The sequence below is a fragment of the Orycteropus afer genome, unplaced genomic scaffold (assembly GCF_000298275.1).
Source record: "Orycteropus afer afer isolate SDZICR_OR568_19922 unplaced genomic scaffold, OryAfe1.0 scaffold00054, whole genome shotgun sequence".
NCBI lineage: Eukaryota > Metazoa > Chordata > Mammalia > Tubulidentata > Orycteropodidae > Orycteropus > Orycteropus afer.
This window is the reverse complement of record NW_006921641.1, coordinates 13,458,424-13,473,329: the sequence shown is the minus strand read 5'-3', so window position 1 is coordinate 13,473,329 and position 14,906 is coordinate 13,458,424. Positions and strand designations below refer to the sequence as shown.

General features: G+C 49.5%; 1 protein-coding gene across 1 annotated transcript in view; it reads left to right on the top strand.

Moving 5' to 3' along the window:
* KCNK3 (potassium two pore domain channel subfamily K member 3) overlaps positions 1–1,150 on the top strand; it is a 42,932-nt gene extending 41,782 nt beyond the window's left edge. Inside the window, exon 2 of the mRNA XM_007938875.1 lies at positions 222–1,150. Coding sequence (XP_007937066.1) covers positions 222–1,150 — 929 coding nt within the window. The remainder of the gene's footprint in view (positions 1–221) is intronic.
* The last annotated feature ends 13,756 nt before the right edge of the window (positions 1,151–14,906 follow it).

Below are 14,906 nucleotides of genomic sequence, written 5' to 3'. Positions count from 1 at the left end.
AAAAAAAAAAAAGAAAGAAACCATAAGCTATGGGACTAGCACAGTGCTTGGGGACAAGGAGCACACATAATTGCTTGTTGTCTTCCCTTTGTCTAGAAGGAAAGAGACCAAGAATCTGCCAGGTGGGAGTGCTGGAGGGGAGGGAAGAGGATAAAAGGAGGGTTTCTGGAAAGACAGTCCAATAGCATGTGCCTTCTCCCCTCTTCTTCCACTTCCCTCAGGGTACGGCCACGCAGCTCCCAGCACGGATGGCGGGAAAGTGTTCTGCATGTTCTACGCATTGCTGGGCATCCCGCTCACGCTTGTCATGTTCCAGAGCCTGGGTGAGCGCATCAATACCTTTGTGAAGTATCTACTCCACCGCACCAAGAAGGGGCTGGGCATGAGGCGCGCCGACGTGTCCATGGCCAACATGGTACTCATTGGCTTCTTTTCGTGCATTAGCACTCTGTGCATTGGCGCCGCCGCCTTCTCCTACTATGAACACTGGACCTTCTTCCAGGCCTACTACTACTGCTTCATCACGCTCACCACCATCGGCTTCGGTGACTACGTGGCACTGCAGAAGGACCAGGCGCTGCAGACACAGCCGCAGTACGTGGCCTTCAGCTTCGTCTATATCCTCACGGGTCTTACGGTCATCGGAGCCTTCCTCAACCTCGTGGTGCTGCGCTTCATGACCATGAACGCTGAGGACGAGAAGCGCGACGCCGAGCACCGCGCGCTGCTCACACGCAACGGGCAGGCGGGCGGCGGCGGCGCGAGCTGCGGCGGCGGCGGCGCGGGCGGCAGCGCGCACACCACCGACACTGCATCTTCCACAGCTGTGGCGGGAGGCGGCAGCGGCGGCTTCCGCAACGTCTATGCCGAAGTGCTGCACTTCCAGTCCATGTGCTCGTGCCTTTGGTACAAGAGCCGCGAGAAGCTGCAGTATTCCATCCCCATGATCATCCCGCGGGACCTCTCCACGTCCGACACGTGCGTCGAGCAGAGCCACTCGTCACCGGGAGGGGGCGGCCGCTACAGCGACACTCCCTCGCACCGGTGCCTCTGCAGCGCCGCGCCGCGCTCCGCCATCAGCTCGGTGTCTACGGGTTTGCACAGCCTGTCCACCTTCCGCGGCCTCATGAAGCGCAGGAGCTCCGTGTGACCGCCCCACGGGCCTGGCGCACTGGGAGGGCTGACAGGGTTGGGCCGGGCGGGGGGCTCCTGCCAAGAGCAGCAGCAAGGGCGTGAAAAAGGCCGCCCAAAAGCCTTTGGCCCCGTGGGGCACCCCCACACCCCTCACCACCCTTCACCCACCCCATCTCCGACTGTGCCTGCTCGCACCAGCCAGCAGGAACCTGGGCCTGAGGGACCCCTGGAGTCCCCATCCACGCCCTGCAAATTCTGAGAAATGTGAAACTTGGGGGGTCAGGGGACAGGAAGGTAGAAGCTGGGAGCCTCCTGAGCCTCCCATCCCTTTGGAAATCTAAGGCGCTTCCCAGTCCTCAGAGGACCTGCTGGTTATCAGACCCCCACCTCTAGAGGGGACTTCGTGTTCCATGTATGTTTGCATCTCTATTTATACCTCTGTCCTGCCAGGTCTCCCACCTTCCCTTGGCTACAAAAGCCAGGGTGTCTTTGTCCAGTTCACCCCCCTCAATCCCATTTCTTCTCCTCATCCCTAGCTGTGTCTCCCAACCTCCCACTACCTTTTGTGTTGTTTTGCATGGCTTTGCAGTATGGAGACAGTGGAAACCTAGCAGTCACTAAAGCTAGCCCCCAGAAGGCAAGACAGATGCAAGGAAGGACAGACAGGTGCAGAAGAGGGGAGAGAGGGAGTGGGGGAGGCAGTGGCTTCCCACTCTGCAGGGTGGTCTCTGCTGTGAGTGTTAGCTGACCTCCAAACACATTCTCATGAGGGATGGGAGAGGGTGGTCCACCCTTGGGGAGACTGCCCTTGGAGTCTGAAATCAGAAAACTCCAGATGTGGCTACTGCTAAGAATCACCAATTCTTAAATTTGTGGAGTGATTCTTAGCCTCTGAAAATCCTGTTCTGGCTACTCATTCCTTTGGTTCTCACAACACCTCAGTTAGGTTAACAGAGGAAGAGGTCTCATTCCCATTTTACAGATGAGAACACTGAGGCCCAAACAGGTGAAGTGGCTTGCCCAAGGTGACACAGACAGCAAAAGGCAAAGGGGAACAAGAACCCAAACTACTTTTTCCCAGTCTAAGTGCTCTTTCCTTCCAGCTCCTCAGACTGCTCTGAAAAGCAAAGCTCCTGCCTTGCCTGTCCGGCATTGGATGGGGAATTGGGGCTTAAACCAGAACCAGACACCTAAGGTCTGGGGCACTGCCTATACTATCTTGGCTAGGAAGCAGCGGCCTCTGAATGAGCCCCTGAGACCGGGTAGGGCCCCTTGGTCTCTGGACTGCCCTGTAAGCAGGGCTGGATCTCACAGAAGGCCAAGGTTTGGAGCATTTAGGAAATCATCTGAGCAGCCAAGAGAGTTGATAGGCATGTCCTGTTGTTGTTGTCAGTTCCAACTTATAGCAACCCCACATGAAAGAGTAGAACTGCCCCATAGGGATTTCTTGGCTGTAATCTCTACAGAAACAGATTACCATGTCTCTCCCACAGAGCCCCTGGGTGGGTTCCAAACTACTAGAACATTATCCCTGGCCCCACAGTCAGTGTTGGTGTCTGTGTCCCAAACAGGTAAAGGTAAGCTGATGCTGCAGCAAAGAACACCCTCCCAGATGGGGAACCTGGATCTCGTGTATCCACTGCCTAAAGCACCTGCCATCCAGAAGCCCAGGCAGAGGTGACACCCTTCACTCCACTGTCAGGACCCATCCCGGAGCTGGTACAGTGCTCGGGACAGCATCAAGAGGGAGTGCGCGGAAGAGCTCTCCTTCAAGACTGCCCTCCCATGCTGCTGATGCCAGCTCCTCAGCACTGCCAAGCAAGGCTAGCCTTGGCATTTGGGGAAGTGGGAACAGGGAGCCCACAGGGTGATCAGCCTCAGGCCCACCCCCAGCCATGTCCTTTGCCCTGTGGGAACCTATAGGAAGGAAGAGTCTGGCCTGGCCTTTGTGTGAGTCCAGTCTCAGTGTAAGGGAGCTGGCTGCCCATGTGCTCCAGGAAAGCAGGGCCCAGGACCTGGGCTAGAGCCCTCTGTATGTGTGTTGGAGGAAGAGCAGTGCTGGCTGCCTCTGTCCTGTGTGTGACCCTGCCCTCGAGGGGTCCTGTCCAGTCAGTCCCGAGGGAGCCACAACCAAAGTTACAGGGAGATGGTGAGGAAGGAGGTGGAATGACCCCGGGGGCAGAGCATTGCTGGCTGCTCAGTCTCTGGCTGGGTCTTTCCTAGGGACGTGGAAGGCCAATGTTGCTTCCCTTCCTCAACTCCTCCCACTGCAGGCAGCCTTTCTGCTTCCCCAATGCCTTATGTCTGGGCACACTGCCACAGAATATGCAATATGTGTGGGTGACAAGTCCCCACACCCACATCCCCACCCGGGCAGCCCCTGGACTCCAAAGGCTGTGGCAGTCACGGCCTTCCCTTAGTTCCTCCTGCCTATCTGTCTTCACACTGAGAATGGCGCCTAATAAATGCTGTCCATGGAGAACAGGCTCAGGCTCCAGCTGCCTCTGTCACCACATGCCGTTGGTGCTGCCAGGGAGCAGCTACTTCCCCCTGCTCCCCATCAGGGTCTACAGACACACCAACTACTGCACCCTGGGAGGACTAGACCCTTTGCTTCAGGAGCTTTAGGAGAGAAATCACATGGGCAGTATTGGCTTCCCTTTTGTGATTTCCCTGAAGATCTAGATTTTCTGAGTGTCATCCTGGGACAAACCATCAGAGCACACTAAGACCTGAGAAATCATCTGGTCCAAGTCTCCCCTTGTAAATAAGCAAACTGTGGTTCCGAGAAGGCAAGTCATTTGCCCTAAATCACACAGCAGTAGGTGAGAGAATTAGAAGCTCCTCTCCTCACACAGCCTATGGAGTCTGGACTGGATACACCACAGTTGACTTAACTGACACATCAGTAATAGCTCCCTGCCAAGCAGGAGTGGGGATGCCCTTCTCCTCCAGCAGGGGCTCCTGACACAGAAATGATTGATACAGAAATGTCTCTTTCAAAGGAGACAGGTCAGAAGCATCTTTCTTCAGGGTACATTTTCTTCTGGGTGTGGAAGGATACCCTAGACCTAGGACAAGGCTGACATGGAAAGTCGATGTGAACCCAGGACAGACCCAGGGTGCTGATCCATCTTGCCCAGCTGGAGCCAACCCCCAGAGTCAGCTAGCCAGTGACTTCCAATTCATTGAATATGAGCCACAATAATACTTTTTACACCACAATCCCATAACCATCTATCTATATATCGTTCATGAAATAATATTTAACCCCTACTCTGGTAGCATAGTGGCTAAGGCACTTGACTGCTAACCAGAAGGCTGGTGGTTCAAACCCACCAGCCACTCCTCGGAAGGAAGGTTGGGCAATCCTACTTCCATAGTGATACTGCCTCGGAAACCCAAGGAGGGGTCGCTATGAGTCAGGGCTGACTCGATGGAACATAACAACAACAATAACAACAACCTCCAATGCACTCTAATATTTTCTATTCTATTTCATGTTTTAAAATTTATTTCTACATTGGTTTCTCCACTCGTTAGTGGTTTGCTACCTGCAGATTGAAATACATTAGAGAAATAAAGGGGTGGGGATGAGAGTGTTTCCTCTCAGTCCTCCTGGCTACTCACACAGTCCAACCAAAAGATGCAGAGAAAGACTGGTATATTGGAGGGTGCAAGGTTCAAAGAAAAAAAATGGTGGTATACACATCCCAGAGAAGCAGGATAGAGTCAGCCTTCTGGTCTGATGCTCCTGGCTGCCCCCAGCAGCTACAAGCAGGTACCTGGGACATCCTCCTCATTGACCCTCATCCTTCAGGGTGGCCACAGTGGAACTGGGGCTTAGTTCCTGTTGGCTCACCCACTCCTGAGGTCACTTCATTAGAAGGTCACTGTCCATTGGCCCAACTGCCTCCGTCTTTCTTCTAACAACTAAGTGCAACAATAGCAGAAATGATTTCATTTTTGAGGTCAGCAGTGGCCAGTACAAGGTCACTTTTACTTTCTTAAGCAGTCCTTGCAGGACATAGGTAAACATGCTGACACTTGCCCTTCTTTCTTAACCGCCTGGGGCAAAATAATCACAAACAGAACTTGAAGGAATCTCCAAAGGCTGTGTTTATCCCGGTCTTCCGAGAGGTCTTCATTACAGGGATAACTGTGAATGGCATCCCAGCCCCTGCCCACAGCCCTTGCCCAGAGCTCCTAAGAGCTCAGCATTGCTCAAGGTCCTAACAGAGGCTCTTTACCTCCTGATGATTCCATCCCCCCTCCCTCACTTCCACACAGCATTTGAGGTCTCCTGCAATAAAGATATATGCACAAGCAAAACAGAAATAGAAAACCAGAACCGCAGAGGCGGGGGGTGGAGCATAATGTAAGATCCCAGGCTGACGGGGAGTTGGTGTGAGCTGGAGACATTAACTTCCTGGGAGCCAAGAGAGAAAGAACTGTGCCACTCCTCCTAAAACGTGTCTCACGATATGCTTTGTGAGAAATGGTTCCGTGGTCAAATGAATCTGGAGAAGTGCTGCTCACATCACCCCTTTATATGCAGCTTCATAAGGCATCCAAGCTTAGGAACATTCCTGTAGCAGACAGTTGTTTAGTTAATCTAGCTTGCCCAAACTCCTCCCAAACACCAGACCCTCTATGTGCAGGACATCCTTTCATGTCTTGGGTTCCACAGAGCACATTTTGGGAAATGCTGATCTATGGAAATCTCAGTGTCTGCTGAAGAGAAAAGGCAGATCCCTCTCTCCTGCAATCAGGAGAGTTTAAACTGTAAAAGGAGTTTAGCACATAAGTCCTTCTATGACTGAAGGCCAAAATATTAAAAATACTTGTATTATTCTCAGCTGAAACCTAGGCTGACAGCAGCTCACTTGCCTAAGATCAAGCAATGAATTGGCAGCAGAGTTGGGATTTGAACCCAGACCTAATGCCTCCAAATCATAAGCTCTTACCCACCTTGCTGTCTTCAAAGCAAGTTTGTCAATAGTTGCATAGCTATTTATCACATGGTCACTTTTCGTATGGAAACTTGGTAAGAGGGGAGATTGTAACCTAAAAATGTCACCTTTCAAAAGTGACAGGTTCTGATGGGGTTAAGAAATCCTGTTCACCCCAGGTCCTCTTACCCCCACATTTGGGGCCACTTAACTCTTTCTACACGTTCAGCATTGCCCCCTCCCCAAGCCCAGCAGTCTCCCCAGCAACATATGTCAGGAAGCCACGGTCAGGAGAGAGCTAACCAGGGTCAGGGAAAGATTTATTCAGGGTGCTGATATTACCAGAGGAAAGAGCAACTGGCCACATCAGCCCCTGCCTTGTCATTGCCACCAGGCAACATGAAGCTGATGCTCTCCTCATGCTCAAAGCTAGGGGACAGGTTAGAAGGCTGAGGGACCTTGTTTCTTGAGAGGTCCCTGAAGCTGAGTCTATAATGGACTCAATCCCCTCCCCTGGCCCAGCTGAGAAGAACTAGCAGTCCACTGAAGCAATAGTCCTTGGGCCCTGCCATAACCTTTTGTCAAAAATTGTGAAGAAACACATGTGTGTGCACATACACACACACTCCTTTAGATCATGGGCCAGCTCCCTCTGTCTCAGAGGAAGAAATTTTGGTTCATAGAAAGGATGTGACATGCTCAAGGTCATAAATCAAGATAATGATGTAGTCAAGGTTAGTATCCAGATATCCTAACTTCCTCCCACCCTCCTCAACCACACACATACACAGAGGGGGAGCGAGAGATAGAGAGAGAGTAGGGACCCAGCCTTCTCTGCTTCCAATTTCAGAAGAAAGGTGTTACTCTCCAGGGCTGAGTCACTCTGCTGCTGCTGGAAACTTACCACATCCACACCTGGAGAAACTGGGAAACTCACCTCACCACCATCACCACTTCACCCCTCAGTATCCCAACTGTAGCCAAAGGACTGTGGGTGTGGTGCTTCCCTTCTTTGGGCAGGGGCCATGATGGAATTGACTTCCATGATCTTCTCTGGCCAGTGAACCACCAAGAATCCACATTGATGGCATTTTCCATTTACAAAGCTCTCACACATCATTCTCATTTGATGATTGGGATGATTCTGTGATTTAGGCAAGGATTAACATCGCCACTTTATAGGTAACAAAACTCAAGCTCAGAAAGACCCAAAGGACACTGGGTCAATTGGTATAACATAGTCCACAAAGATAATGTTTTACATTCTACTTTGGTGATTAGCAACTGATGTCTTAAACGCTTACAAGTGGCCATCTAATGTACAACAATTGTTCCTTTCCTATCCTGAGCAAAGAAGAATGAAGAAAGTCAAAGATGCATGGAAACAATTAGTCCAAAGGACTAATGGAACATATGAACCCTAGCGTCCGTGACTCTGAGACCAGAAGAACTAGACAGTGTCGGGCTGCCGCTGCTGACCACTCTGAAAGGGGTCACAATAGGAGGTCCCAGATAGAGTGGGATAAAATGTGGAACAAAACTCAAAATCATAAAAAAGGACCAGGCTTATTGGTCTGATGAAGACTGGTGGAACCCCCTTAGACACCTTTCAAGCTAGGAACTGAACTCAACCCCCATGATACAACTGTCGGCCAAATGATAACTAGGCCTATGAGGTGAGTAATATTATCAGGAGGGTGTGCACTCATTAGACCAATTAAGCACATGAGATCAAGAGGCCAGCATTTGCCCGAGGTAGAGCTAGGAAAGCAGGAGGGGCTGGGAAGGAAGGATGAAGGGAAGGGGTAGGCACAGGGAGGAAGTGGGAAAATATTGTGACAGGGTGAGGATTTCAGTAAATGTCACAAAACAGAATGTGTATGGACTGTTGAATGGAAAAACAATTTGCTCTGTAAATTTTCCCTCAGATCAAAATTTTAAAAAGAAGAAGATGCCAAAAAAGAAAGAAAGATCTAAAAGCCTGAGAGCAGGGACTGTTCCACATCCAGCTCTTAATGTGAAGCACTGGCGACATGGATGCTCCCTTGGGGCATGATATGCTGGAGTCCTGTGCCAGTAAGCCTGGGTCAATGAATGCCCTGCTCACAAGCCTCACAGCTTACTGGGCTGGTCCCAGTGGACTGGAGAGCCCCTCATAGACAAGGTTCACAGAACCCATTAGCAAAAGGAGACAAAGAGTCAGGAACACTTGACCCACTTCACCATGTGGCTGGGCAAGCTGTGCTCAAAGCCCTAGTCTTTGAATGGAGGACAGCAGAATGCCCAGCCCATAACTCTTGCCTTTCAGCAGAAAGACAAGGTGGAGAGAACAAGGACTTCTAGGAAAAAGGTCATGCCTCTGATGCTGGCCAACTCCCCAAACCAACATTCTTCCACCATTCTTGTTCCTTAGAAGAGGGAAAATGTGACCAGGTTATCCATGACTATGGAATATTCTAGTCTGAACTACCAGGTCAGAGTGACAGGAAGGAGGACCACATCCCTGGGCTGTTCTGGGCCCAGAATCAGAGTTTGAGAGACACTATTGCCCGGTCTGCACATGTCCACTAGGGGAGACCAGAGGTGCCACTGGGCAGGGAGTATGGCACAGGCTGGGTTGTGCTCTGTCTACACTTCTGGTCCTTGACTCTTCTTTGTAGTGAAAGTTCTCATTGCAAAGAGAAGTCCTGTCCATATGTCCTGAGTACCCTAAGTAGATATTTTCTGGGTGGTCCTCATTCTAGGGTAGAAAAAGCTTTAATGACACTTCAGCTGCCTGTACAGCACTGCTAGCTTCTCTCCAAAGGTAAACTCACCAAAACCCACTGCTATTGAGTCTATTCTAACTCATAATGACACCCATTGGCTTTCCAAGACTGTAAATCTTTACAGAAGTATATTTCCTCATCTTCCTCCTGAAGGACAGCTGGTAGGTTTGAACTGCTGATCTTCTGGTTAGAGTCAAATGTCTTACCCACTATACCACCAGAGCTCCTCTCCAAAGGTAAAGGAGACACCAAAGAAGAAAGGGTACATTCATTATTGAGCACCCACTGTATGCCACACATATTACAAATCTCACAACGCTGTGGGGCAGGTACAATTACACTTAGTTTGGTAGATGAGAAAAGTAAGACTCAGAGAAGTTAAGTGACTTGTACAAGGTCACACAGCTCATAAATGGCAAGGGCCCACCATAGACTGTCTGACTTGAAAGTTGCTGAACTTTCCACTGTACCTCCATACCTGGAATTCATCTATTCCAGCCTTCCTCCCAAAACAAGAATCACCTCAAGAGTTTCCTTGACAAGCTGTATAGCCTTGACTTCAGGACACTCCCTCTCTGCAGCAACACATTTCTTGTTGAGTAGCAGCTCTGATGGCCATTTATGTCTTTATTCTATTGAGAATGACAACTGATTCTGGTTCTGGCTCTGCCATCTGGAGCCACATGACTAAGTCCCTCCATCACGGGCACCATTCTAAACAATTCAGGATTGCTCCCCACATTGACAAGTGCCTGCAAGTCTTCTTCAGGTTAAATGCCTCAGTTCTTTCACCCATATCTCCTATGACAGCACTTCCAGACCCCTCAGTGACCTATCCTCCTACTCTGGAAAAGTTTCAGCTTACCTGTGCCCCCATGGCTTGATATACCATGTGTGGCCCAACCAGCTCAGTGATGATGACCTTCCTCTTCCTTACTGTGGATACTGTTGTTGTTGTTAGGTGCTGTCGAGTCAATTCCAACTCACAGAGACCCTAACTACAACAGAACAAAACACTACCTGGTCCTGAGCCATCCTCACAATTCTTGCTATGCTTGAGCTCATCATTGCAGCCACTGTGTCAATCCATCTTGTTGAGGGTCTTCCCCTTTTTTGCTGACCCATTACTTGACCAAGCATGATATCCTTCTTCAGAGACTGGTGTTCCTTCTTACAACATGGCCAAACTATGTGAGCCAAAGTCTGGCCATTCTTGCTTCTAAGGAGTATTCTGGCTGCACTTCTCCCAGAACAGATTTGTTTGTTCTTCTGGCAGTCCATGGCATTTTCAGTATTTGCCAACATCACAATTCAAAAGCATCAATTCTTCTTCGGTCTTCCTAACTCACTGTCCAGAATATGAGGCATATGTCCATGGACATGAGGCAATTGGAAATACCATGGTTTGGGTTAGGCGCACCTTAGTCTTCAAAGTGACATCTTTGCTCTTCAGCACTTTATAAAAATCTTTTGGAGCGGATTTGCCCAGTGCAATACAATGTTTGATTTCTTGACTGTTGCTTCCATGAATGCTGATTGTGGATCCAAGTTGCTGCGCATACTATTCTCCTATTAATGTAGTCTGAAAGCACATCTTATTTTTAGGCAGCCACCTCACACTAAGCCTGCAACCCACCAAAATCCTCCAGAATTTGCCTACTGTAGCAGATACTATTGATTATCTAATCAAGAGCTACTCCCACTCCTTGATAACAGGACTGACACTTATCAGTTACTTCCCCAACCCCAGGGTCTCAGTCAATCACAGTGGCCTCCAGCATCTTCCCAAGGAGTGGATGAGATAGGGATTTGTGATGAATTTATTATTCAGGAAAGTCTGCTGGGGGTCCAGGAAAGACATCCCTCCTCCTAGTAAAAGAAAACACCCCCAAATCACCCTAAAAGAGAAGGGAGGAAACACCCCTCTGCTTTAGCATTCTGGGCCTATGTCTGATGCTTAGAGCTGTGGCAGATGTCTTGTGACCATGAGGATGTGTCTGTGGGCACTGAGAATGGCAGAAGGAGGAGAGGAAGAGCTTAGAACTCCTGACCTCAGGACATGCTATCATAGGCTATGGGACAAGATAGACCCATGTGTTTCACAAACTGGCAGCTGAAAGTCCCATAGCCCACAGCTCCTCTGACAGGATTATTGAACAGTCTGAACCTAGTGGACCACAGGAAAGAAATGGTTTTGTTCTTCCTCCCTTTACCACCATTAGCAACACTGGGTTGAATCTCCTATGCCTGTAACTTAAATAACAGCTAGGCCCAATCCCAATGCTCTCTGGTCACCCCTAGGTATAAGCAATCCCAGTCCACCTAATCTAGTTTAAAACATGAGTTTCAAATTGATTTTAATGCTAATTTCCCTTCTGCTCCCAGAATAGACCATATCTAACCTAAAGGACTTGGAAAAGGAAGGAGGCATGTTCTCCCCACCACCACATTCTATTTCTGACTGACCTAGGGTAGGGACAGAGAAAGGACTAGAAAGACAATGGAACCCCTCTTGGGGCACCCATGTGGAGTTTTCAGAATCTTGGCAGGAACTTCTGCATGGCCCTGCTCCACAGGGTTGGGGCAACCCAGTGTTCCCACAGCTTCAGCCTCTGAGGTTCCCCTGAAGCCTCCTGCTGCCCTTCTTCTGGCCCTAGAGCCAGCCCTCTTGGGTGGAATACTGCAAAATCTGCAAATTTCCCTAGTCTGCTTGGCTCCCAGGACACACACATCCTGACCATACCAAACAGTGGGAGCGCAGAAAGCCCCGAATGACTCCCGCCACCTCTCCTCAATTCTTTGTGCCCTTGTTCAAATAAGCATAGAGAGAAGAGCAGCAGGCTCGTTGCAAAAGTACCCATCCAACCAGGGAAGAAGATCCCATCTCCCTTTCTAGTGGTGTCTATGAGTGATTCCGTGGGAGCCCTCTACCTCAACCTGGCTAGGCTAGGAGCAAAGGGGAAGCCACAGCATCCTCCCCCAGGCTGACAACTCACAACCAAAGTGATCCTCCCTCCTGTCTCTGATCTCCTGCTGATTTATAAAGCCAGAGAGAGCAGAGGACATCTCTCTATCCTTGGCTGTGCACCCTGGTGGCAATTCTAGGGCAAGAGAAAATACACCTTGCAAGCCAGGCCTTTCCTGTGATGAAGCCGAATGGTTAATTTTTAATCTCAGTACAAGAAGGCATGCTTATCTCTAGGTGATTTCATCTGGTTGGTTCCAGGTTTTGATGATGCTCCAGGAGCTGAAGCTTGGTTCCACCATTAAATCTATTCATGTTCTCTCCTAGCTCTTTGTCAGCCACAGATATGATAGTCTAGCCCTTATGCTATTATTCAAGCCTTTGATGAAAACATTAAAAAGGACAGTGCCAAATAGAGGACCTTGAATCCAGGCTGACATTTATTCTGGCATGTTCTTGGTGAACTGTTGCTGGCTCCAGCTACTCACCACTTCCTTTTATCTGTGGTCTAAAATTGTCTGCTTAATCAACACTCACAGGTGGCTGGGCTCCAGTCTCATTAGCACAGCGCCTTGATCCTGGGATGTCAGTAACCTGGGCTGGGGATTAGAACTTGCTGAAAATAGCAAGTGCTTCCTGGCCTGGCTCAGTTTCTACTCCTCCCTGATCCCTGACCACCATTACCACCTTGTTTGGGCTTCTTCATTTAGCTGAGCTCTGCCCAGCCCGCACCCTCATCCCCAGCTGCTGAGCTGAACACTGCCCTTCTCATCCCCATCCCAGCTCAAATAGCTCCTCCTTCAGGCTGGTCTGTCCCAAAGGAAGGGCAGCACTGAGCACTCAGCATAGCCTCCAAGATTTGAGATCTGCCCCAGGATACTGTTTATATTTGAGGTCCTTAGGGAGCCAAATAGTATTTATTTAGCACTTACCTATAAGCACTTATGCAGTGGATGAGGCATTTGGCTGCTAACCAGAAGGCCAGCAGTTCAAAGCCACCAGCTGTTCCTCAGAAGGAAGATGAGGCAATCTACTTCTGTAAAGATTAACAGCCTTGGAAACCCACGGGATCACTATGAGTCGGAATTAACTTGATGGCAATGAGTTATAAAGAAAGGTTGGAAGTTTCAGTCCACCTAGAGGCACTTCGGGATTAAAGACCTGGCTGTCTACTTCCGAAAATCTTATGGAGCACAGCTCTGCTCTGACACATGTGTAGTTATTATTATGAATCCTAGTCGACCCTACTAGGAGCTCTGGTAGCATAGTGGCTAAGACACTTGTCTGCTAACCAGACGGCTGGCGGTTCAAACCCACCAGCCACTCCTCGGAAGGAAGGTTGGGCAATCCTACTTCCGTAGTGATACTGCCTCGGAAACCCAAGGAGGGGTCGCTATGAGTCGGGTTTGACTCGATGGCACATAACAACAACAGTCGACCCTACAGCAATTGGTTTGGTTTTTGGTTGCATGCCAGGTGCTAGGCTGGGTGTGTTGTTGACTCCTCATAACCACCCTGCAGAAGGTAGGTATAATTATCTACATCTCATGGGTGAAAAACTGAGGTTCAGGGAGGTGTGTCACTTGCCCAAGGTTACTGACAGTAAAGGACAGAGGCAGGTTGCAAGCCCAGGGCTGTATGGCTCCACCTTCCATGCCTGACCACTACACCCTGCACTTTTCTGTGCCACAGTTGTTTTCATACCTTCCCAAGTTCTCCTTCCAGACTGTTGGGGACCCTAGATGCTGCTTCAGTGAACTTGAAGCCTGAGCTCAGCCCTTCCTGATACTGGGAAGGAGAAGCAGGTTGGTGGGTTGATGTCACTCCAGTGAGTCCAGAGTGATTGGAGATTAATCTTCCAGATCTGGCACCACAGAGGCAATATCGACGTGCCACCACCCCGTTCCCTCAGCCCCATCATAGTGAACAGAAGGGTAGACCCCTCTCTGAGGTCTAAGTAGGGCAGTGCTGAGGCTGCTGGGCTGAAGAGGGAGATCTGTCAGCCACAGGGAGCAGTAGGGGCAGGCCCAGCTCCACCCACCCACCTGGGCCCTAGGACAAGTAGATACAAGGATCAGCTCTTAGGTAGGGCTACCACATGAAACAGGGATCCCCCATCCTTGGGAGTGCTCTAGCATTTTCAGGTGGTCACACAGACGATATTTAAGGTCCCTTCCAACACAGACTGTGCCACTACAGCTGAGGAGCAGCAGAGTCTTACTCCTGGGGGCTCCAGAGGGAGGACTCGGCAGCGAGGTACCCAGAGACACCCCCACCCTCAGCTTGTCTTCACTGTCACTGTGAGCGAAGCAGGATGGGGGTGGGGCATGGAAAATCTTGATAATGGAAAAACACAACAATAGCAGCTATCACAGCTGGAGGGACCTGAGGAACTCTGAGTCCAGCCCTTTCATTTTCAGAAAGCTGAGACTCAAGGACAGGAGGAGGGGACATGCACAGGGCAGGGTGATCATAAAGCCAGCTCTCCAGGCTCCCTGACTAGTGCTCCATCCACATTCAAACAAGCTGCAGAGCTTAATTTGCAAGTCAAAAACTGGAAACAACCCAAATGTCCATGAACAGGTAAATGTATACACTGTGTACATCCATACCATGGAATACTACTCAGCAGTAAAAAAGGATGGACTGTTAACTACAGGCAGCAACATGGATGAATCTCAAAATAATTATATTGAGTGAAAGAAGCCAGACCAAAATAGAGGACGTACTATATAACTCCATGTACATAAAACTCTAGAAAATGCAAACTAATCCAGAGGGATAGTACGCAGATCAGTGGTTCTCTCTGGTGGAACAGCAGGAGGGAGGGATCGAGAAGGGCCAGGAGGAAAGATTTGGGGTGATGACTAAGTTCACTGTCTTGAAGTGATAGTTTCATAGGTGTTTACATATATCAAAACGGATAAAATTTTACGTTTTAAATGTGTGATTTCCTGTATGTCAATTTACCTCAATAAAGCTCTTTAAAAAAGCAAGCTGCAGGAGGCGGGGCAAGATGGCGGACTAGGCAGAAGGATTGCACAGACCCTCTTCAACAAAGAAAAGGGAAACCAATTAACACAGACA